This window comes from Sylvia atricapilla, chromosome 1 (genome assembly GCF_009819655.1).
Source record: "Sylvia atricapilla isolate bSylAtr1 chromosome 1, bSylAtr1.pri, whole genome shotgun sequence".
NCBI lineage: Eukaryota > Metazoa > Chordata > Aves > Passeriformes > Sylviidae > Sylvia > Sylvia atricapilla.
The window spans coordinates 27,278,965-27,304,682 of record NC_089140.1 but is presented as its reverse complement, the minus strand read 5'-3'; the positions used below and the strand labels follow the sequence as shown (position 1 = coordinate 27,304,682).

At 36.7% G+C, this 25,718-nt stretch overlaps 1 protein-coding gene across 1 annotated transcript in view; it reads left to right on the top strand.

Annotated features, from left to right (window-relative positions):
- Positions 1–25,718, top strand: part of THSD7A (thrombospondin type 1 domain containing 7A) — a 198,610-nt gene that overhangs the window by 133,308 nt on the left and 39,584 nt on the right. The window contains exons 9-14 of the mRNA XM_066318148.1: positions 2,415–2,649; positions 5,649–5,764; positions 7,829–7,961; positions 9,886–9,989; positions 20,287–20,481; positions 22,889–23,152. Coding sequence (XP_066174245.1) covers positions 2,415–2,649; positions 5,649–5,764; positions 7,829–7,961; positions 9,886–9,989; positions 20,287–20,481; positions 22,889–23,152 — 1,047 coding nt within the window. The remainder of the gene's footprint in view (positions 1–2,414; positions 2,650–5,648; positions 5,765–7,828; positions 7,962–9,885; positions 9,990–20,286; positions 20,482–22,888; positions 23,153–25,718) is intronic.

Here is a 25,718-nt window from a genome sequence, read left to right as displayed (position 1 = left end):
TGTCCTCTACTGGGGATATCCTCATAAAGTTGTTACCCCTACACAGATGTTGTAAAGGTCATCTCTAACTGCCAGTTTTCCAACCCATTCTGCATTTTCTGTACCTAGTTAAATTTGAGAATGATATTCTCCTGGAGAGAAAGGCATATTGATTTTTATTTTAGTAGTGTTATTTCCACATTTTGTTCAGTCTTTGCATGTTTGGTTTTTTTAACTCCTGGTTTAATCTGAACAGAACTGGATTCCCACTGAGCTGTAGACATTCATGCCCCAAATGTTTTTCATTCACAAGTCAATGTCAATCTCATTTTTTTCCCTGAATATATATTCTTGCATAGCTGTCGAAACTGAACCTAAGTTGTCACTTCTTTCTTAAATGTCTGTAGTGTTCAATTCTAGGAAAATATTTTTCCTACACATACCCCCTTCAGTTTTTGGATTTCATTAAATATTTCCCTTGTGTTTTATCTTGAGCTAACATCAGCTGAAAATAATTAATTTATTAACCTTCCCTATATCTCTTAACTTTCCCTTATTTAACCCTTTTAATGGAGGAACATGTCTAGACTCCTCATATGGATCAATTTTCTCTTCCATGACAAATAATTTGCAACTTTACATTTTTTTTTCCTCTTCAAAATACACTCACTTTCCTAATTCACTTGCTTATATTCCTATCTGCTGATGTTGCCTGTTTCTTTTTTTTTTTTCTTGAAGGATGATGATTAGAAAACATTATCAAACTTACTACATAACCATAATTTTATTTTACTTCTTTTCCCCCTTTTTTTAAGAAAATGCATCTGGCATTTTGTTTTTGTGCCCTGAACATTGACATATATTTTAAGCAATTCTGATAGACTTGTATCTATTTTGAACCAGAAAAAAAATTCAAGTTATTCTTTAATTAGATTTGCATATTTGTGAGTCTAATTAAAGAATTAGGCTTTTCTAATCCCCCTTTTCAAAATTTAAGATTAGCTAGTCTGTGGCATATCTCAACTGTTCTGATGTTTGCTACTGCTTGGTTAAATCAATATTTTTAGAAAAAAGCCAGAAATGAAAAATATTCCTAGAGAAATATGTTGAGAATTGTGAATTGAGAGTTAATTCTTGTGTTTTCATTAGAATGAACCTTTTCTCGTGTTTGCTGCAGATCTAGACCATACAGAACAACTTAGGATATGAAGTATTTTTGTACTGGTTACTTGACTTTCTTGTGTTGGATTATATGAAGCATCCATTGTTTCTTTGGTTACATTTACTTTTTTTGTTTAATTTCAACAATGAGTGCTTAAAACCCCTTCCCTCCTGCATATGTGTAGAGCAGACAATCAACCTGAAATTCAGTACTGAGATATAAAGAATAATATACTCTACAACATGCATTTGGCCTGAGCCATACATTTTTGTTTTTAGAGAAAAGTCATACGGATCATCAGCATTCACTAATAAAAAAAGCTTCTCTTTCAGTTGTCTTTCTTACTTTTCTTGTTTTTTAGGAGAGGCTGAAATGTTGCTTTGATTTTTTTGCTGCCTTTCCATCAGTTGGAGATAGGAGTCCCATTGTTCCTTGTAGGCCAAGAATCTTAAGCCTACGTGCTGTGTGCCTGTAACACCAGACAGACACGCTGTCTGCTCACAGGGCTGGACACTGAATAGCCTGTGATCAGCTCTGGTAGGAAACACACCTTCATTTCTCCTGGAGGACTGGGAGGCCAAAGTAGTTTTGAAGTGCATTAATATAATAAGCTGACCATACTATCAGAAATCAAATACAACAAAGATAGCATCATCTGAGCTGCTCTTCACAATCATTGACACTTGACTGCATTTAAACCTTAAGCTGCAGTAGGCTTTGTTATCTTGATCTGGACCTGAAATGGCCAGCTGTGACATCCTCTTTGGTTTTCACAATATGGATAAACATTCACTGGGAGCTGGACAAGAGCTCCAAAAATCCTTTTCATTGACCTGTGAATTAGGCATAAAAAATGATCTTTACACATGCATAAGTAGAATAATTAACCATTTTTTCTGCCTAGAGCCTTCGTACATCATTATATAATCTCTTGCAATCTCTTCTAGAGAACACCTAAACAATAAGGTTGTAGATTGCTCCAAGCACATTAGTGTGTTATAGAAATTATGATTATGTTGTTATCCTTTTGGTAAATACTTACTTACTGTCCATGATCAGTCTGTTCTGTGTGGCTTGTTGACTGAAATCTGTCAAAGTCGATATTGGGCATATGAAGAGGAAGAGAAAGGAACAGCATTTATTTCATGGAATCAAACTGATAATATATAACTAAGAAAATTTCAAAGCGGGGTTGTGGTATGTGCTTTTTTAACCAAAAAAAACCCCTATCTCCTTCCAGTGAATGATCTTTTGCCCTCTTTTATTGTTCCAGGGGGAATACAGTGCCCAAACAGTAGTGCCCTGCAGGAAACACGCAGCTGTAACGAGCACTCTTGCACTGTCTATCATTGGCAGACTGGCCCATGGGGACAGTGCATAGAGGACACATCTGTCTCTGCTTTCAACTCCTCTGCCAGCTGGAATGGGGAGGCCACCTGTTCCGTGGGGATGCAGACAAGAAAGGTCATCTGTGTGAGAGTCAACGTGGGACAAGTAGGCCCAAAAAAGTAAAGATCTTTAAAAATATTTTGCTGTTGTAATTATGTTTGGATTTTACTGCTTTGTATTTTTATCACCAATGACTGCTTGCAAAGGCGAAAATACCCTCTTCATTGTGTTCTCATGAGAGAACATATCATCTTCTAAAAATACAAAACTGGCACAACAGGAAGACCAGATAATACCTTTCTCATGATGGATTTTAATGGGTGGTATTTACAGTGGTGATTTTGCTGACAGCTGAGTAAATTCAGTTGGCTCCTTGCCACCATCAGGTTGAGTCACAATAAAATTGTTGGAGTATGTGCGTGACATGCAGAGCAGCACCCTTTCCAAGATCCTTGTGTTGCCTCCGCACAAGCAGTGCACTGTATGGATTAGTGCAGTTCCACTCAAAAATAGTGATATGAATCTAAACACAGTAAAGCCCTTCTCAGAACCAAACCAAGGAAGTGTAGCATAGTGGAAACTGACGTGAAATTAATTTGAAACATTAGTTTTAACACTAGCTTGACAAACTTTGTGATTTTTTTTCCTATTTATGTGGTTTTCTTAAAGTTATTCCTTTGAATAACTTAATGATTAAGTTATTCAAAGGAATAACTTTAAAAGATGGCGCAATGATTTGGGTTTACAGTTTAATGTGTGACCAGGGTTAAATACAGATTAGCTGCTAGTAAAATGCATTTGATAATATCTTTGTAGGGATTGGCAGTCTGCAAATATATCCCACTCAGAACAGATTCAAAACTCTAAGAACTGGCAGCAAAGGTCATTTAGAAAGTTCATGAGGCAGTTATTTTCACACTAAATATTTGTATGATGCCTGCCATTTGTTGTTTTATTCTGCAGTAGATTTAAGTCTAATTTACTTTAAATGGAAATGTGGGGAGTAATGTCTGCACATTACGTAATCTCAATTGTTGTGTTATCTGTATTAAGTTGCTGTTATATTTAGTCACAATACCATTATGTTTTGTTTGGTACATTTACATTAAAAAGTCCTGAAAACCTCTAATGATTTATCATCCTTTTAAATCTACTGTAAATGCCTCTATCTTTGATTTGATGTTACATTCTGGGAGGAGGACTGTTTTATTCTTTCATAAATGAATCAAGTGAAATGAAAAAAGGTCTTGCTTGGTCCTTCAAATTGTCACATCAAAATCACTGAATCGTTTTTAAAGACCCAGACATTTAACATGAAAATGTAAATAGGAACCTTGTTTTAAACTCCCCTAATAAAAAGGATTACTGTGGTATGATACAATCAATATTATTGGCCTTATCTGCCTCACAAGTTACAGACTCCAGCATGTATCTTTTCTGTTTAATTTGACCTTGAGTAAGGACTGCAAAAAAAAAATCAATACTTTGTTTTAAGCCATATATAGTAAATACAAACAATATAAAGCATAGAAATGGTGTTCTAATTGAACTAATTGCCTTGCCTAAGTATCTGAAGAGGAATTGTAGTGTTTAGTGCTCCTGAAAGATAAAGCCCTCAGTGAAATGGTATATTTCAGACTGTTTAGTACCCTTATAATTTCTCCTGTTTTTAAAGGGAAGAGCCAATGCAAGAAAAGCCATTAGTAAGCCGGTGTTCAATGCTTTTCAGAAACGTTTTTTATTTTAACCTTAAAGAAAATTTCTGACAACATTGTTAATATATGTGATTGGTAGCAGAGGGTTTTATAAAGTGTATCTGATCATATCTGAATACACCCTTCCATATGGAATCTGATTTTATAAATCACATAGAACCAAGGCATAAGTTGACTTAAAATTGTAGAGAACTTACAGAGAAGTGATAGAGATTAGTGTTGCTATAGCTATATTATTTAATGTTTTTTTCACATTGAGAGAAAGGGCGGAGATCCTGTTTTAGGAGGGCACCAAGGAATTGTTGCTGGTTCATGGTAATTGATCATATACTGAGAAGAATATGTGAATTGACAGGAAAATGCAGAGACAACCGATGGAAAGCATGCTCAAGTATTATTGTTGAAGAGTATGTTTCTGTAAAGCTGCCAATCAGCTTTTGTCCTCCTCACATTGCACAGGCATAGTTCTCTGCTGACCATGGAGACTAGATTCTCTTGATAGTTAACCATTAGTCTTGCCTCTCCCACCTCCCTAGTCCCAGTTGTCCAGTACTGAAAAGAGGAAAAGCTAGACATAGTAATGTTTTCCTGTAATTATCTCCAATATGGTCGTGATGTTTTTCTTACATCTTTGCATATCCTTCAGACAGTCCACATTCTGTATGCTTTTAAAGCAGCTGTAATTTTGAAATTATTAAAATATTTTCAGTACTTCTGTGAGAATTATTGTATCATTCTGAAACAAGCATTGTGGCATAGAGAGTTGTTTTTCCTTGATGAAAAAAGACTGAATCCCCACAGAATGGGGAAAATGACCTGGGTAATGAGTCCCATATGTGGCAGTCCAATAGTCCTTTTTATATGCTGATCAAGCCTCTTCCTAAAACAAGTAAGGTTTTCTGCCTTTTCTGACAGTCTTTCTCAGTCTCATTGATCTGGCTGTTTTAAATCCTTTTCTGGTTTCTCTCATAATCACAGCCAGCTTATACCTATTTGTTCCTGGGTTAGCAGTGTTATTTATTTTAAATATGCCTCCTTCCAGAGTTTATATTTATGATAAAGAGATGAGACCTGAAAATGTATTTTACGAAGCTAAATGAGATGGCTTTTCTTCATAATTATGTGAAAGCTTGAAAATAACCCTGAAAATACGGAGTCTAGCATGGTGAGTGAGTGATGATGATTATTTAAATCCTGAGGTGCAGTATACACCAGATTTGGCTTGCTTTCACTACATGTATTTAACTGCTGCTAGTTTTTATATCTGTGCTCCATCCTGGTGAATTCTGGGCAACAAGCACTGTCCTCATGTGCCTGCAGGCATTCAGTATCTCACATGATTCACTACTTCATTGCAGAGTGATAGTTTATTTGATAATGCCTCTTTGTAATTTTTTTGTTAGATGCCCTGAAAGCCTTCGACCTGAAACTGTGAGACCTTGTCTGCTTCCCTGTAGGAAGGATTGTATTGTGACTCCATTCAGTGACTGGACACCGTGTCCTTCTTCATGTCAAGAAGGTAATTTTGGACATAGGGTTTTTGCTGAAAAGAACAGTTATTTCTCTCCATTTTCTATATGTCTTTGCTTGGATCTTTCCCCCACAATTTGCCTAATGTTACAAACTCCATTTTGCATCTTACACTGATAAAGAGATAACTACTTGCAGGGTAGACACATAGCTCTTATTATCAGCTTATCATCTCAACATCAATACTCATACAATGTTATTATTTTAATTGTCAGATTATAAAATGGACAGATTTTGTGTTTGCAAATACCTAAGTTGATGCTGTTTGCTCATCAGGAAAACCTAAGTCTTTATATACAAGGAAATAAGTATGTAACTAGGTAGATATACAGTTGTATATAATTTTATCTGGCTGCTTCTACTCCAAGGAAAATTGAAGAAGAGTTAATAAAAATCCACAGACTTTACAGTGATGTGAATAGCCAGAATTAAACATAAAATCCAACATCATTTTAATACACTTGGGAAAGCTCTTTAAAACAGTGCAGGTAGTAGTTTATTACATTGTAGTCAGACATGAAGTTAGTGTGATGACAGGCTTAATATTAGTTACATTTTATGCTTTTTTTTTTCCTCCCCTTGAGCTTAACATGAGGCATTTTTCTTACAGTCTCTGTAATACTCCCTGTTGTACAGGGTGCTAATCCCTGTGTGGGACATGGTGATTGCTCACAGCTACCACATTGTCAGAATGTAAAAGGTATAGTTACATGGAACATACAGACTTGGGCTGTCATGGTCAATTCTTTATGCTTGGTAAAGGACACAAACATAAAGGCATTTTGCAGTAATTCCTACCAGTGTTTAATGCATTCTAACAAATGAAAAAAAAAAGGGTTAGTAAGACTAAATTCATAACCTTTGAAAAACAGCAGGGAATTGAATCTGTTAAATAGATATTCATTATTATATTCGTGTTATTTTACAGCAGTATTAGTTGTTCTTTCTGAAATATTTTTGTTGGAAAAGATCATATTTTTGGGCAAAAATGCCACCCTTTTCTGTTCCCATTTCTGTGGGTTTTAAGGGAATTCTTGATGCAATGAGCATATCTTCATAAATATTTACCCCAAACTATTGTGCGGTCTTCTATAAAGCAGTCTATTTGTGAACTACAGGTGTTTTGTCTGTTCAGTGAGTCAAACTTTCTTTATACTACAAATACAATTTTTATTTCACGGCATTTACCCATTTGTGCCAGCAAGCAGGTCAGTAGCTTTGCTGGGCTGCACGTCTGTCTTGCCCCTTGTGCCAGCTCCTGGCATCTCCTGGAGCTGTTTGACTCGGGCGTGAAGGGTTTCCTGTGTGCTGAAGAGTGGCCAGGTGGTGGAGAGCCACCGCCGGGATTCTCCTACTGCTCACTCCTAATTACAATGGCTTGGCCGTGGTCCAGCACGCTTCTGTGATCAGACAAGCTGCAGCTGCTGTAATAACCCACCCAAAGCTGATATCAGCCCAGTCAGCCAAATGTCTGTTCTACTGCTCTCTGTGAAAAAAGTAAAAACCCACCAAGATTTTTACCTAACATAGGCATGGCTGTGGAACTAATACAGATCTGTAGCTTTTCTCTTAATTTTCTGCCTGAAGAACCGATACCTGAAGATGACTGAAATCAAAATTCCTACAGGAACTATTTACTTTTTATCATTAATGATGGGCTACCATAATAATTAAAAAACTGCAAACTGTAAAGGAATTCTGGAGTGGAATTTCTGTCTGATTTTACATGCAAATGATGAGGGCAAGCTTACACCTTCAAACTGTAAAGTGTTGCAGCAAACTGAGCTGGTTTAATTTTTGCTCTCCTGAGCTGTTTCTTAATTTAAGCTGTCTTTTCATTTGTTCAGTACTGCTGGTATTGCTTTCTGTTTAGTTCTGCTTTCTGGCCTTGAGCTGAAATTGAAGTGTTTTTTCTATTAGGCTTAATTTTTTCTGCTTATGCACAAAAAAGCATGTCAATATTATGGCAATTGGTTCAAAAGCCTTGTTTTCACCCTAATTAGTTTCAACCCTAAGTAGCAGCAGTAGAAACCAGCTATTGTACTCTTTACAGGGGGTGTCACAGTAAGAAAGCAGTCTCGTCACCGAGTCATCATCCAGCTCCCTGCCAATGGTGGTCGGGAGTGCCCAGACTCTTTGTTTGAGGAAAGGGAATGTGAAGCTTCTCCTGTCTGTCATAGCTACAGGTATGTGAGACAATCGACCAGAAACAGCTCAGACATGATATTTAAACTTGTACTAACTACCTCTAGATCTTGAGAATTCCATTTCTTAGCAGTAGTTGTTTTTCTAACATGTACTATTTAGAAAAATAGGATACACATCTAAATCAAGGTTTCACAGCAGGTATGTACTCAGTTTGGCCCATAGGGAATCACTGGTTCACTTTGTTCCAGTTCCTTGGCAAGAACACTGCAATGACTTAGAATTACTTTCCAGAATAAATTCTTCCTAGAAACTGTTTTGACATTCTAAACATGTAAAGCAAATCTTTCTAAAATATCCAAAGTGCTGAACTGCAAGCTTGTATGTTCAGGAGAGCTGATTTCTGGTGCCACACTGTTCAACCTACCATATCCTTCATTTTTGTATCCCTATAAGCCCTGAGACAGTCCAGAGATGAAGATATCCCCCATATGCCCTATGTCCTCTGCATTGCCCTGATCTTCACTACAGATTGTTGAGGACTATTCCAGAAGGTGGAAGTATTTTTGCTTAAGAAAATGTTTGGGAGTTCTGTAACATCTAACTGAGTTCCTGGGAAGGTCTAGACATGCTACAGGATCTTGTTGATGGAGAAAAAATTTAGAAAATTCTGATGCCATAGTTAGATTTACTTCACAAAGTAATAAAAAATTTTGTTTGTTTTATGAATAATAAGTCCCATGAAACTACTGTCTGTTGCAGAGGTACAAATAGAATTTAAGCTTCATTTAATGAAAAGAAGTTGAGATTAAAGAAGCGTGTTGCTTTCATCATCTCATAAGAATTATCATTGCAGATTCATTAGGAGATCACACTGTATGCAAGTAAAAGATATGGAAAGATTGAAAAGACCATTGGGAAACTACCAAAATCAGTACTCTAAACACCAGACAAATGGAGCTCAAGAACTTTTTATGGTCAAAGTGAGAGTTGGAGTTTTATCTTTTGAAATGCTGGCTGCTCCTCGTCTCTTTAGTATCTTCAGTATCTGAGCTGCATGATAATGTGCTGAGCATAAGAAAGAAGAGTTGTTAGAGAGTGGTAGATGAGGTCATTTATATTTCATGACACAAACTAATACTAAACACATGTTCCATATATTTCCTTTAGCATCTTTCTGACCTGCACACATGCTGCGACAGATGGACTCACACACTCAGCTGGCTCATGCCTTAGTTAGTTGCTGTCCCATAGAGGCAGGTTGCAATGAAACTCGAGGTGCAAAACCGCTGAAATAGTTTAAAACATGCAAACTACTGATGGCTGGGGCTGTGGACAGCTGTGGATTGTTTTAGAGTTGTGACAACAAACAGACTTGCTTGGATTTGTTATATTTGAGGGCTGGGGTACTCTGCAGCACTAGCAGGGAACTTTGTCAAAGTTTCATAGCAGTTTATATTAATGATAGAATAATTTAAGCAGTCCAATATTGCATTTGTTGTTGATGGTTTTTTGCAAGTTCTTTTTGTTTATGTTTTATTTTTAATCTGGTGGACCCATTGTGTTGGTTTTCTTGGCTGGCTCCACATTCGTAAAATGTTACTACTCAGCAGCCCAAGATCCCAGGAATTTCTTAAGTCACCCTTGCAATCACTCAAGCCCACTGTCCCAATACTTTCCTGCAGCTACCTTTCCTTTCTGTTTCTTATTTCTCCTTTTTTCTTTCTACCTTTGCTTCCTCATTTCTTCCATATGTTCTTGGTGGCCTCATCCTAAAAGAAAAAAAAAGTTAACAGAATAGGGATAAGTTTATGGTACTGTTACTGATTCCTTTGTGAATTGCCTGTGACCAGTTAGTAAAAATAAGCAACAGCTTATGGTAATGTATAACAGTATGTAGCACTTGTGCTGCCTGAGGTTTGATGGCTACAAGGTTTAGATGGATTGCTTCCCCTCTCATTTCAGGTGGAAGACACACAAGTGGCGCAGGTGCCAGCTGGTACCATGGTACGTGCGCCAAGACAGTCCAGGAGCACAGGAGACTTGTGGACCTGGGCTACAAGCAAGAGGTTAGACCCTTGATTTCTGTCATTTATTCCTCAGAAATCTATAGATACAATGGTGTGCCTTACGTTTTAGTCCTTGTAACCTAACATTAATTTAATCTATCTTTATGTGCACCAGCAAAGGAAAGCACTGCAAGTGCTCAGGGCCATGTCTCAGTATGTTTAGAGCCTCTGCCAATGTGGAGATCCTACAGCCTCCTCTGGAACTTGCTCCCTGATGCAATTTGTGTGTGTGACCCGTTATCCTTTCACTGCATGTCTCTGAGAACATTTTGTCTATTTCTTCTCTATACTCTCAAATTAAAGTAGTTACAGAGAACTGTGGGAGCATGAGAGATGCAAGACTTTGCATTTACACTCTTAAAGTTCAGTGCCAGCCCATTTCTCCAGGCTGTCAAGGTCCTTTGAATGGCAGTCCTTCCAGGTAGGTACTGACTGCTCAAACAGCCATTGTCCTCCAGCTTGCTGAGCATGCTTCCTGTACAGATTGTTGAAGAGGCTAAACCGAGCTGTGCCTGGAATAAACCACTGAGGTGAAACAATCTTAACCAGCTGCTGGTTAAGACTTCTAAACCACTGACCCTTTGAGCCCAATGGTCCAGATATTTTTGCATCATTTCCATTAAATAGCGAATAATTTTTACATCCAAATCCAGCTTTGCTGTTCATCTGTCTTCATAAAGAATTTTGTGGCTTTAACAGAATTCTGTATGTGTGACTCTGTTAAGTACAGCCAGGATAAAAGCTTTTTAGTTGCATTAAATACATTCAATGGGAAAATAAATGCAGTTCCAATTTACTGTGTTACTGTAATTGAATTGCTTTGAACTACTGGTCAACCTTGAATTCCAGGAAGGTTTTTCTCCTTTGTTGTTTCTGAGTGCAAACTTCTATTTGTTAAAGCACTATTGGCTCAGCAGATTGTGCCATTGCCAAGGAAGGACATTGCTAACTGCAGAAGTGAAATGTTCAGGTCATTAACTTCCTTGCACTGTTAAAGGAGGTCATGGTATACTTAAAAAGTTATGGAGTAAATCTTAAGCTAGTAGCTCCTACCACTTACTCAGAGAGTGTCACAGGAGATCAATTTAAAGCTTACCACAAAATGAAACCTTAAGGCATTGCCTGTTATACAAAAGACTTCTGGCTGTGGTAATTATTTCAAAGGTCTATCAAAATGGAATCTATTTCTAGCAGCTCTGGAGGACACATTCAGATTACACACTGAGAAAATAAGATTTCTGTCTTTGATGTCTTTTTACTATCTGATGGTAGGAATTCAGATAGTAAAAACTGTTGTCTTCTGTGCTTGCATGGCAGTACCTAAATCTCTCGACTTTGTCTAAAAGTCAGTTAATAAAGAAAGATAGTTATTAATAGTGTATGGAGATTGTATTTTATTACTCTTTTGTGTCATGAGAGTTTCGTTTTATTTTCTTAAGTGTAATTTCAATCATGTGCAGGGCACACATATATAAAACAGTACATGATTTTGAAATTAATGGCCATGTAGTTTTCAAATCTGTTAAAACAGGCTGGCAGAATTTCGCTTTGGTACTACACAGAGTTCGATCTTGTGAAAGATGATGTATTTGAGCAGTAATCTTGTTCCCACAAGCAGATAAAATGGAAGTGGCTCTCTAGTGTAATATGGTCAAGTGGTAGGATGAGTAATCCTTAATTAGGAACCCCTGGAGCAGCTAACCCTGAAGAAAGCTGATGGTTTTGATAGACTTATGTGAATGTTTCTGAGATCCATTGTTAGAGAGGAAGATTTTTGTTTGCTACTGCTTTTTGTCAGGTCTATCCAATGTATAAATTCCATTGGAATTCACAGACAAAATTATTCAAGTTGGAAAATGAAAGTTTATTTCTACTTCAGTCCAGGTATCAAAATATGAATCTAAATATTGTTTAGGCTGTTGCAGAGGTGAAAATTAAAGGCATTAAAGACAGAGTGGGTTTTGCCCAATATTTTTTTTGCATTTATATAAGTGATGTAAATGAACATAAAATGTAAGTTTCCAACTCAGGTCTGTTATGTATCATATCTCAATGTTATAATACCCCACAACATGTTGAGCATACCTTTTACTTTTGTACTGTTATGTAAACTGATAATATGTGGGAAATAAGCACAGTAGTACAACTTTTCCTTAGACAGAAGTAAAATGTTTTTCCTTTACAATTAATATGAGTTGGAAGTACAAGTTGGTTTTTTGCACAAAAGTAAATTTCACTTTGGAAAACACACTTCTCTAATTCTAGAGATTATCAGCTATTTTTTGTTTGTTTGTTTGTTTTGTATTTGTACTTCACACCTCAGAAAATTGCATTTTGAACATGGATAATGTGTTTGTTTTGGTAATATAATTTATCTCCTACACAGGGCATTAACAGATTCCCTGTCCCCTCTTACCTTTCACATTCTGCCATCAAAATAGCCACGTGTGAATTGTTAGTGCTACACATTATTTTTTTTGGCCCTCTGCATAAGAGTTGATTTCATGCAAGGTTCTCACTGGTGGGAGGCTGACCTGAATGCAAACACCTGCCTGACAGAGCTCTGCCCTGGACAGTAGTAGAAAGATTTCACCAGTTCCTGAAGGAAGACTCCAGAAGAGGTTTTATCTCCTCTCCCTGTTAATTCTTGGCTCCCTCCTGCATACTTGGTTACTCCTAAATAAAATTTCTACAGGCTGAAAAAAACTTGGCATAATAATATGTCACTAAAAAATTCTGTACTATAAATAATTTCTTTAATTTATTTTTGTGATGTAGATACAGAAAATACTGAGCTACTACTGTGCAACTACTTTTAACCACCCCAAAACTGAAAAATGCTGAAATACGAAATCCATTTGGTACAACATTCTGGTGCTGCATTTATGATTGCTGCTGTAATACAGATATTTTGATCAGCACATTTAACTGTTTGTTGGTGAATTCTCTGCAAATATTGTCCATACTGTGAAAGTTGTTGACATACCAGCATTTCTTTTCCAGTTGAGAAAGAGTTCTCTTTCAAGTTTCTGGTGTTCATGAGTGCAGAAATCCATTCATCCGTTTGTGCCAATTTGCTTTCGATGACAAAGCAAAGCAATAATCTTATGGAAGTAATCTCTGCCATTTGGTTTTCCTTGCACTGCCTTTTCTTTTTGTGTCGATACTCAGTAGAGCAAGTAATTCTATTCTTCTATGTGGAAGGAGTTCTGAGTTCCTCTTTTTCACTGCAAGGGGATGTTGTCATTGCTATCAGCTTGTCCTATTTCTGATCTGATTGCCCATGCACAAATGCTGTAACACATAGATTATCAGCAAATGTGTTAGTTGAGAAAGTATAGGAATGTACACCAGGGAAAAAGGCACATCTGACCATGCATTCATTAGCAGTTTATTTTAAACAAAATAGTCTGCTACTGTTAATATTTTAGTTAGAAAGATAATTAAATCTGATTGGAAAACTAGAAGTTAGAAATCATTAAAAATTACTGGTTTGGTATTTCTTAGCAGTCTGTGAGTAACTAGAGCATATGCATGCCTTGCTTTATATCACAGCTTTACTGTTTACACTTCCTTTCTTCAGCTTTTTTATCACATTTCGTCCTTCTTGGCAAAAGAGATACTTGGGTGAATCATAAAGTTTACAATTGTGATTCATTGTTAAAGACAGCTTTGTTTCTATCTGTCTTGTATAATGAAAGGTTTGTTACAAATCATGTCAAGTTAAGTGAATGTTGCAACACTCTTGGGTTGGGTCAATGCAGAGGAAAAAGAATAAAAGGGCTTGGTGGTTTCTGGGTATTGTTTTTAAAAAGATTTTCTTTAGAAGTATTTTTTTAAAAAAGATTTTTCAGCTATTCATCTAAATCATGGGCAAGTATTTACATCTTATCCTAAGCACAGTGAAATAGAATTTAATACTGAGCAGGAAATAGCAGGAAATAGCATTTAATACTGAGTTTATGGCTATGCTGTAGCCATAAACTTTGTTTGAAAAAGTCTGGTGGTCATGACAATTGTATTGAATTCCTATGATGAATGAAAACCTGAATTTGCAACACTGATAAAATGCTTTTCTACAGTGGGAAAGCAGGCCAGGAATGTACTACAGAACTGAAGCAACTTAAGACTTCGGTCTTTTGTTTAAAATCTTCAAGAGGAGATGATATGTGTGCATCAGCAAGAATTTGAAACTTCCTTTTGACCCTGTGTAACAAAAAAAAGGAAATACAGAGAAAAGCCGTAATTGACTGCAACAACAATTATGTTTATTTTCATAAGCTGTTCCTCAATAGCGAAATTATTTGATCAGATTTATTGATGAGTCTCCTGAAATCCAGGAGGGAGAGACGCAATAGTGGCAAAACCAAAATACCCCCTCACTCCTCCCAAGAAAATAAAAATAAGACAGCAGCTACCAGCCAAAAACCAAACAAGAGAAAAATGCTTAGTAAATGCAAGATACCAAGTTTGAAATTGTGAACAACTTTGGCAGGTACGGGTTACGTTATGCTCATATCTTAAATCAGTCACTCAGCTTCAGTGACTTGTGAAGGAACTTAGAAATACAGCTCAAATCCCTTTTGAATTGTACAGGAAAACCTAAGAAAGTTAATAAAACTTGTTTTGCCAGTAGCTCCTGCTGCATCCTAATGGTATTGAAGAGGGGATGTAGCAGATAAGAAGCTCAGGTGCCCAAACTGCAATAACCAAATCACATCATGATGTATATGGATGGATGCACATAGTAAGGGCCATCCCAGTGACCGAAAAGAGATTTGCAGAAGGGTGCACAGCCTGCAGTCCTTGCCACCATGAATCTTTCTCAGAGATTTTTAGGAGGAATGGGATGAAAATTGTGAAATACATCAGCATGTTCTGTAACAGAAAGAGGAAGGTTATTTGTAAATTTAAAAAGAAATTAAAGTAACCTGGTTGTCAGAGAAAATACCTGAATAGCTGTACTTGATGCCACTGGGAACTGGCCTTTATTAAAGACCTTATCTCGAGCCCTCAGTATTCTTTACTCACAGGGTGTATGTAGTTATTTGAAAGACAGAGGAATGGGAGGAAGCTTCCCAGGATGGTCATGGGCACACAGAGAGGCCTTGCAGGCATGTTAGAGCCATGGGGAGGCTTGAAGGCAGAACCAGGGGTCAAAAGCTCTTTTTTCACTCCACAGTTAAACAGAGACAGCAGCCTCCCTCTCCAGGCATCGCTTGTGGAGGCAGAGGACTTTGCTCTTGTGGTTACTTTATTCCCTTATTGAAAGCACAAGGAAGGAGTCAAAATCACAGAGTGCTGCTCTTCATGGAGCTATAAACTGCTATTTTGATGCCATTGAGACTTAACCGATGAGAGTGCTCTATTGCCTGGTTTATATTTTAGTCACTGCAAAGTACAGTGATCAACTTCAGGAGTCATAAGTAAGAACTAAGAATTAAGTAAGAATTTGGACAACTTTTTTGCTAATTTTTATTTGGAGAAAAAAAAAAAAAAAAAAAAAAAAAAAAAAAAAAAAAAAAAAAAAGAATGTCCAGACAACTTTATTTGGCAGAAATACATTGTTATTGTCTTTGGAACATATAGAGCACTTAGTCTTGTATTTTCACTATATTGGAGGCATATCCTCCTTCTTAAGATGCTTTGTGGTAAGAATATTTTGTCACACTATGTCTAGTCTGCTGTGTCCCCAAAAAGAAGGAAATAAACATAAATGAAATCATAGCTTAGACAACATGGATAGAACACATAAGAAAAGTTAGTGTGCTGAAATAATTCCTGTTTTCTGGAATTTAAAAAGAATATTTTTGTTGTTAAAAATACTTAGCAATTGAAAAAAATTATATAACAGATGAAATAAAGGCCAATAGAGAACCTTCCTTTATAAAGAAATTTTTAGATATAAGAACCACTCAATCTCACACCTCAGTGAAATGTCAGTGAAGTATGCTAATGATGGTAGCACTTGAAAGGTTTTTATATAAACTTCACATGACATGACTTGCTAAAATACAGTCTCAGTGTTTCATTATGCCGACAAGAAATATATTAACCTGTAGTGTCCTTTGGGGGCTTGGTGGAAACAATGCTATTCAATGAAGTTTTAATTACATTGAAGTCCCTTGTCTATAAAATTTCGACTGCGATTTATTTCACACCTTTCTTCTGGGAGCTAATAGTTGTTAAATACCAGAACAATTTTATAAGTGAATAGTTTACGTGTTAAATTTGATTTTTCTGTTAGCTGTACTCTTGTTTTATGTTTTCACTTAATAATTACTCTATTTAATTCAGCAATGGAGGAACCATTCTCTTTCCACTTACTGCTAATGTCTGTAATAAATATAATGTGATGGTATAAGCAAAATAATTAGCTTGGTAGGGAGGGGTATAGCTTTATGGTAGTTGAAGACACTTCTCTGGTTACTGAGTAAATCATGAATCTCAGCAACCTCTACTTAAACAACCATAGAGACCAAAGATGCAGGGGTTGAGTTTGCCCAGATTAGCCTGTGAGTGGAAAAAGCAACTCCTCTAACAGGGAGAGTATTTCAGATGTCAAGTTAGCTGGCCAAAAGAGTGTATGAATGGAATGTATACAGTTGTCAAAATCCCTGCTTCATAATGGAAAAATACGCACTTTTCAGCAGTCATAAGGAGTATAAACCTTTCACAGTGATATCTGGAAAATAACAATAGGAAAATGGAATATAGAGAGAATTGTCCAGGTCTTGTCAACTTGAAGTAGCATGAATAGTTACAGTTACTGTGAAAATTAAGATTCGGAAATTGAATTCGTATGCCAAGCTGTCCTCTAATTTGTGTTGTTATTAAGGTGAAATATTTAGGTCTTGAGAATGAAGAGTTTTCCTGCTTTGATTGCAACAGTACAACTGACAGTTTATCTGGAAAAAAAAAACCAAGGTGTTAATCCTCAGGGGAGCTTTTCACCTGAGTCTGCCTGATGTAAATTAAATGCATTAATATGAGTCTGAAAAAATTTATGACATAATGGATATCTGCTCGTGGAGTAATGTTTTATAAAAAGGAAAGATGAAGGAATGAATATTAGTTTTAGAAAAAGTCAATTTAGCTAGAAAGAAAGAATGTTCTTTGGTGGGCAACATTTATTGTCCTATCCAAGGGCTATTGGAGAGGCATTATGTAAAATGAGTATTAAACTTTCGAAGAAAGTTATTAGAGGATGTTGTCGGATTAGTTTACTGTCTTTTAGCCCTTGGCTAGGCATAGTTTTTACTGCTAAAAATGGTGGTCTGTATGTCCCTGAGAGTGCAGTGAATATAATGCAATTAGTTTTGCTGATGTGTGCATATAGCAAGGCTAAACTCAAGACAGAGGATTTAGGTTTGACCTCTGTGAATTTCCACATGGTAAAATTAGTCTGAACTGTGTTTTTGCCTTAAGGATATTGATGTGTTCTATTAGTATCTCACAAGAATACAAAGCTATAGCCTGGGCTTCTACTGGAAAATAGCAGTTTGACTTGTTTTCCAAAATATTTGTGTAATCTTAGAAATCTGATAGTATGGATTTTCAATTTTTAGATATTTTATTTTTCTCTCTGAATCACCTATAATTATATCTGAAAAAAAATTCCTCATGTAAACTACACTAATAGTAATAGGATTTGACAGAATAATTGTATTAGACAGTGTGCAGCTGGTCAGTCCCCCAATAAGCACAACTTAATGCAGTACTGAGCCTATTACAAACAGTGCAGGCAGCCCTGCTCCAAAGGGCAGTCAAGGATCAGGGAAGCTGTTTGCTCAGTATCTCAGGAAAAACACACCTCCCTCCCTTTCAGTGTTCTACAGTAGACGTGTGGCACAAACAATTCCCTTGGGACCTTGGGATATGTTGTAGTAGGCACACGGACTTGAAACTTAACACATGGGTCATCAAGTTCAGCTCCCTAAGTCATTATGAGGCAGAAATTTAGTTTAGAACTGTTAGACTGAAGAGATTTTTTAGGAAATCATAGGTCACTTGATCATTGCAATTTTCTTAAAACAGTCTAAAAAATTTTCCTTGTTTCCTTTTTTCTTCTAGGAGGAAATAATTATAGAATCATAGAATATACTGAATTGCAAGGGATCCACACATATCATTGAAGTCAACACTTGGCTCTGCACAGGACAGCCCCAAGAGTCACACCATGTGCCTGAGAGTGTTGTCCCAATGCTTTTTGAACTCTGTCAGGCTTGGTGCTGTGACCACTTCCCTGGGAAGCCTATTTCAGTTTCCAACTGGGTTAAGAACCCTTTCCTAATATCTAAATTGATGCCCCCTGACACAGGGGGAGTCTCAGGCCATTCTCTCTCATCTTCCAGTGGCCACCAGAGAGAAGAGATGGGCACCTGCCCCTCTTCTTTCCCACTTGTAGCAGTTTTCTCTTTTATTTTGAAGTGTTGCATTCATGTTCCCCTTTTCTCCAAGAGTTGAACTTGATATTTTTTTCAGTTTGTGCTAATAAAACAATTATTGTCAGCACAATTTAAGAGCTATGCTTAAATTATGGAGTGTAATATAAAAAGCTATATTCCTTCACATGAATAGAGAATATTTGGATGCAATACTACTGCAACAATAGGTGACCCAAATTATTTTACAGTCAAGCTACCACATCTACTGTGTGCTGTCAGATGCCAAGAAGCATAAATATAATTCTATTGTGTGAACAAACAACTAGAAATTTCCTATCTTGTTACTGTATAATAAGTCTTTTGATGTTTTGGGAAAGGAATTAAAGTTAGGGTTACTGAGCTTAGAATAGATATGCAACCATGCTTAAAAAAAAAAAAATACTTGAGAAACAATTAGAGAGCATTGTTGACTTTCATGGAGGGGTAGTCAGAAAGTTTGCTGGTGATACCAAACTGGGACAAGCAGTTGATACTCCAGAGGTCTGTTTAGCCTTTCAGAAGGATCCAGACAATTAGGAGAGATGTGGGGAGAAGAGCCCTCTGATATTCAACAACAGCAAGTGCTGGTCTTGCACTTGGGGAGGAATAACCCCATGCACCAGGACTGACCTCCTGGAGAGCATCTCTGTGGAGAAGAGCCTGAGGATCCTAGTGGGCAATGAGCTTTCCATGAGCCAGTGATGCCCTTTGTGGCCAAAAATGCCAGTGGTGTCGTGGGTGCATTAGGAAGGGCATTGCTGGCAGGTTGAGGGAGATGATCCTGCCCCTCCTCTCAGCCCTGGTGAGGCTGCACCTGGCATCCAGTTCTGGGCTCCTCAGTAAAAGAGAGATATGGAACTCCTGGAGCAGATCCAGCTGAGAGTGACAATGATGATTTAGGGACTGGAGCATCTCTCTTGAGAGGAAAGGCTGAGAGAGCTTGGCCTGTTCACCCTTGAGAAGAATGTGAGGGGATCATATCAATGTCTATAAGTATTTGAAGGGAGGATGTCAAGATGGTGGAGCCAGACTCTTTTTGGTGGTGCCAAGTTTTAGGACAAGAGACAACAGGCAGAAACTGAAGCATGAAAAGTTCCACCTGAACATGAAGAAGAGGTTTTTTACTGTGAGGATGACTGAGCCCTGGAGCAGTTTGCCCAGAGAAGTTGTGGAGCCTCCTTCCCTGGAGGTATTCAAGAGCCTTCTGGACACAATTCTGTGCCCTAGGGGACCCTGCTTGAGCAGGGACCTCCAGTGGTCCCTTAACAGTAACCATTCTGTGATTGTTAAAGACTATATTAATGAGACTGCCCCCATATTCTTTGTAAATCCTTATGTTCTAACCTTTTTCAAGACCAAAAATTGCTGAAGGACATCAAGCAGCAGTACTGTTGTAAAGGGTTAAGTGGTATGCAAAACTCAAATCTGCTTCTAAATTTTAAGCCTATCCATCTTTCTAAAATTCAATTTGCTGGTAAAACTTTATAACTTGTGCAATCAAGTTACTTAAGATGATATTGCAAATTTTTTAATGTCTGAGATTGTAGATTGTGTCAGTGATATCAGGAGAAATGATAATGTGTGAAGTGGTACAACAGGTGTGAATAACATGGTGCAACCTTTATAATATTTACAGTTATCTGTAATTTTTTTTTTTCCTGATAAGTCCTGATAAATGATTTTAAACAAAATCTTAAGTGAGAAATGTCAAATGTATTCATTCAAGGTAAAACTGGCAGCAAATATTAAGTCCTTGTATAGGTATTCTGAGCTTTCAGTGTGCTTTCCTGTTAGAATATTGTAGAGTTAACTGAACAGAGGCATTCATATAAAATAATGGTGAATTAGACTCCATCTCTTTTTGCTTCCAGCAATTACTTGTCGCAGACAAGATGGAGGACAAGCTGACATCAGTGAGTGCCTTAAATACTCTGGCCCATTACCACCCTTAACACAGATGTGCCAGATTCCCTGCCAAGATGACTGTCAGTTTACAACCTGGTCAAAATTTTCTCCCTGTAATGGAGACTGTGGAGGAGTCAGGACGAGAAAACGCACTCTTGTTGGTAAGAGTAACAAGCAAAATTATGCTTCTTTTATTAATTATTGATAATGGTTTTTTTAAAACCTGAGGCCTTCAGAGGTTCCCTTATGACAAGTGTTTGTAAAGTGGCAGAAAATAGATCCAGTGTTGTGCTCTATATACTGCTGATGGAACAATACCCAGGAGTAGAAATTCATGCCATATGTCAGAGACTCTTGATATGGCTAGGAAGGTAGACAGAAGATGGGAGAACATAGAAGAATAGAGTTTTTTTGTTTCTAAATACAGTGCATACAGTAGGGGCAGGGGGTTTTTTGTTTCTTTCTTTCCTCTGTGGGTTTTTTGTTGTTTTGGTTTGTTTCTGGGTTTTTGGTTTTTTTTGACAGATAAGTCAGCAATCATCTCGCCTTAACAGGATCAGATGTTAACCCACCTGCCTTCCTCTTCCCACACCTGATCTTGGCTAAAGTAGGCTTCCTTCTCTCATGGTGTTTTTTGGTGCATTTAGGATCACTATGATTCTGGCTGCTGAGTGGCTTCCAGCATTTTGCTGTAGATCACCATTTTCAGCCTTAATCTTTGGCTTGCCTCTTAGCTGCAGACTTGAATGTCAGATTTATGATTACGCCAGTCCTTTCTCTGGCTGAATATTTGCTCTCTCAGTTCTTTCTTTCGCCATTTTTCATTGTCTACATCCAGCACTGCAGACCATATGAGGCGATACACTGCTGAATTTTTTGCCTTATTTCTTGAGACAAGTAATAATGCTCTTATTTTGTGTCCCAAGAAGCCTCTTTAGGTTTTACTTAGCAGAAAAAAAAGATTTGCCAGTGATGCCATTACCACAGACTTGTCCTAGTTCTACATAATGGACAATGTTCCAGTTTGAAACTTTTTTTTCTTCAACTTCTTTATAATGTTTTTTTTTGTTTTTTTAAATTACTTTTTCTTCTGCATAAAGTGAAAAAAACCCCATGGCCTGCTTCTAAATTATAATTGAAACCTCAAGAGTGAGGCTTGGCCTCTGTCACAGCACTCTTTGCCAATTAGTCTGTATTGTCTGTAGTAGAGGGAAGCTAGCTAAGGGGGGTGCCCATTAGCAGGCTCAGAAAGAATGTGATAGGATCCAAACCCTATCCCTGTCTCCATCCCCTTGTAAATCAGAAGACCAGTGGACAATGAATAATTCATGATTTTCAAGAAGCCTTACTGCGACTGTCTAATAATTCCAGTAAGCTTTATGTCAGGTTTGCTTCCACAAGGGAAAAATGAGCAAAACTGATTAACAGTATTTTCCCTTATTTTAAAAACAAAAAAAGAAAGTACATATTCTCCTACCACGTTATTAACACTTTGTGATACTTCCTGTCCTCATTTAAGTTACCCCTTCAAGCTTGACAACTCTGTGATGTATGCTATGGTGGCAATGTGTTACCCAGACTAATTCATAATGTTTGACTTGGAATGAATTCATAATTATCCCTGGTAAATACTTCCAGAGGTAAAGCATACATTTAGTAAGAAGTTGTGTTGTCAGAAGAAGGATGAACTTTTCTGCAAGTACCCATTATCTATTCTAAACGGAGGCAGTAGCAAATACAAGAAGTAAGGATGCTGGAGAGTTATGTCCAGTGCCTTGTTTTGAATAACAAGGAAAATGATACAGAATTTTAATTTACAGTAATATCTAAGTAACAAATTCTTAGATACTACTTAGTAACAACCACTACTTTTGAAAGTACTATTGTATTAATTTATATGAACTGTCTGGTATGGAAAAGAAAACTAAGTAAAGTTTACCAAAGAGAAGATTGAAATATATTTAACGGAAAGGGGAAATTGAATGGATGCCTATGCTCCAGCTCAGGAAAAAAAACAAGAACAGAATTGAATGGAAACAAATTCAGAGAAGGAGCTTGGAGCTTATTCTATTAGAGGGGAAGAATGGTTATTATGAGTAAATGTACAATTAATGGGTGATTAAAAAATTTTGACATATGGAAAGAAGGTACTAGTGTTGAAAGATGCATGTTACTTCCATCTGGATTCTTTCAACTTGAAAAAGTTTGATCCAGATAGAAATCTGGTTTCAACCAGTTTGGTTGAACTGCACACTACTGATGAAATAGGAGGAAAAGAGTGTATTTGTTTAATTACTAACTTTTTCAAACTTTACTCCTGAAACATTTTTATCAAAATTAAGTTTTAATTATGTCTTCTTTTTTAAAATGGAATTGCCTTTGTGCAAATTGTAGGTATCCCCTACTTTAGAAATTCAAGTCAATAACCTAATTTAATGAAGATTAATGTAACGTGTATTAAGTGTATATATGTAGTTGGAAGCCATTGTTACAGAAGTCTAAATGAAATTTTTGGGAGATAAACTGTAAACTGATACAAACTTGCTAATAACTATTTTTTCTTTCTAGGAAAAAGTAAGAAAAAAGACAAATGTAGAAATTCTCAGTTGTATCCTCTGATTGAGAATCAGTTTTGCCCATGTGACAAGTACAGTGCTCAGCCTGTGGGAAATTGGTCAGACTGTATTTTACCAGAGGGTAAGATGGAAGTTTTGCTGGGAATGAAGGTACAAGGAGATGTTAAGGAATGTGGACAAGGCTATCGTTACCAGGCCATGGCGTGCTATGACCAAAACAATCGACTTGTGGAAACGTCACGATGCAACAGTCATGGTATTTACAGACCTATTTTCTTTCATGTTTACTTGTGTGCTTTAGTTAAATGTAACATAATGTACAAGTAGAATTAGCAGATTAATATTTTTTGGTTAGGCTGCCTTTTATCCCAAGATACCTTCAGGCCCAGCGCATATTTGCTGACTTTTAAAATAGTAAAATTAAGTAAAATCATGGTAAGCTATTAAGTATTTCAATTGAAAAAGTAAAAAACTTGTTATTCTTCCTGATAACTGTACCTGGTAATTTGAGAATAAAGCCGTTTTGAAGAAGCAATTTCACAAAAAATAAACAAGCACAGGACTATTTTGGAAAAGCTGAAATTATTTCCAGGGATTCTTTAGATAGCTTTAAAGTCCTTAAATAGCCTTATCTCTACCATTTGCTCTTCAGCACCTTAACTAACAGGCATGCATTGACCTGAGTTCAGCAGCACACAGCATTTTTTCTCTGTGTAAATCTGTCATGTGTAAAACCATCCAAGATGGTAAAAGACTTTATGTTCTTTGTATTTGCATTGCTCCAGGAAGGAACAATATTCCTTCCTAAAGGGGATGCATCTGTAGCATTAGGATCAAAATTGGCAGTTTCTGGTTTTCAGTGAGCCAGAAATGTGCTAATTGACATTAGTGGAGTTTTTGTGTTCATTTTTTTCCTGCTTGCAGTACAAACTTGTATCTGAGCAGTTGGTATAAAAAACCTGAGTGTTAGTGCCATTAAAAGGTCAATCTAAGTTTAATTCACACATGCATTCTACTCTCCAATGTTAAATTAAGATAACAAAAATTTCTTTGTTTTACTCGGATATATTTAAAACAGTTAATCAATGAAATTGAATTAAATAAGGCAATTTTAATTTGCACTATTAATTCCAGTTTAGAGATATGATAAACTAGAAATTCAATGTATCAAGTCAAAGCATTAGCATATACTATGTTAGAAATGCATGTTTTTTGAGCATTAAGTTCACTTTCATTAAGTTCCACTTTGAAAAGTGGAAAATTGTAAAAACACTTCAGTATGTAGGAAACTAGAGGAATTGTTGGCCCACTGCCAATCAGTTTTCAGTGACTTGAAGAATGGGCACTGCCAGTTTTGTGTCAAAAAAAAAAAAAAAGGAAAGGAGCTGTTTGTCCAAGAGCATGTTGTTGGTGTTTTATGTCATAGGTAACATGCTGCTGCTAGGAACAAATTTTTGTGTAGAACAAGTATGGATGTACCTGCTTTCAAGCCTTGGTAGTGCATTTTGAGGTGCAATTCCATTGCAAGAATCAAAGAAATAGAAGAGGAATAAAAAAGTATTAAAAAAAGTATATTCCAAGTCATCGTTGTTTACCCTGACATAACACTCCTTTCATGATAGTAATTTCTGATCCAATAGATTTTTTCAGTGAATGTGACCTACATCCACAGTGACCATAATGAATAATAATCCAGTGGAAAAGCTGCTAACAATGTATTACAGTTATTCCTGCTATAGCCAGGGCTACTGTTTACATGCTATTAGCAGTCACTGTCATAATTTCAAAAGCACAATATAGCATAGCTTTGTTGTGCTCTCTTTCTCAAGTTCCTTTTTTTCTCATAGGAGACTTGAAGTCTCTTTTAGCTTTGTAAAATGGAAGTGTTTTCTTGTCATTAGTGTATTTACTGTAGGTTGGTAAGCCTGAACCCTTTGTTTTTAGGTGTTGTTTTCTTTTGAATCCTTTCTTTCTAGATCAGTTCACTAAGGTATCTGGTTCCTTGACATTCCACTACACCATACCCACCCCACACCTTTCCTGTCTGTGTTTTCTCATCAGTTCCAGCTGAGGTGTAGAGTGAGCCTCCACTTGGTCCATGGTGTAATGTGTGAGCAGATGAAACTTGGAATTTGTATTGAACTAATCCTGTATTCCTTCGAATTTCATGTATACAGGGAATGAAGCATCTAACATGATTTTGATGATAAAGGTTTAAACTGACGCTAGTGAATACGTCACCAAATTTATGGTCTCCTTTCCAGTAGATGCTCTGTTATTGATAGGTATTGTACACGCACATAAAGCTTACCTAATTTATTGTCTGCCTTCAGCATTTTTCCAGGTTCCAGCATACTTTTGCAAATACAAGGGAGCTAGAGCAAATTATATAGATTTTTCAATCTAATTTCAGTATATGTTTACTGCCTTTTCTGAATAACTACTTTTTATTCATGGATTGCTTTCTGATGATTTGTTTTATTTTTCTGAACATGTACAAACTGCTGCTTTGCCAGTTAAATCTTATTTTATATCTTCCCTGTATTTATTTATGATGCTTTTCTTATTCTCATGCCCTTGTTGTGTGACAGTTCTTCAGTTTGACGTCTTCTCTAGATTTCAGTGTGCTCTTTGTTTGTTTTGGGGTTTTTTATTGGTTTTTGTTTGAGTTTTATTTGCTTTTTTGTTGGTGTTGTTTGTTTTTGTTTTATTTTGTTTTCTTTAAAAACAAACATAAAAGCTGTATTATGCAGAATCAACAAGAGACTTCTGTAGTATCACAATAGTACCCCACCTGCTAGAAAATAAAAGTGGCTTGTAGC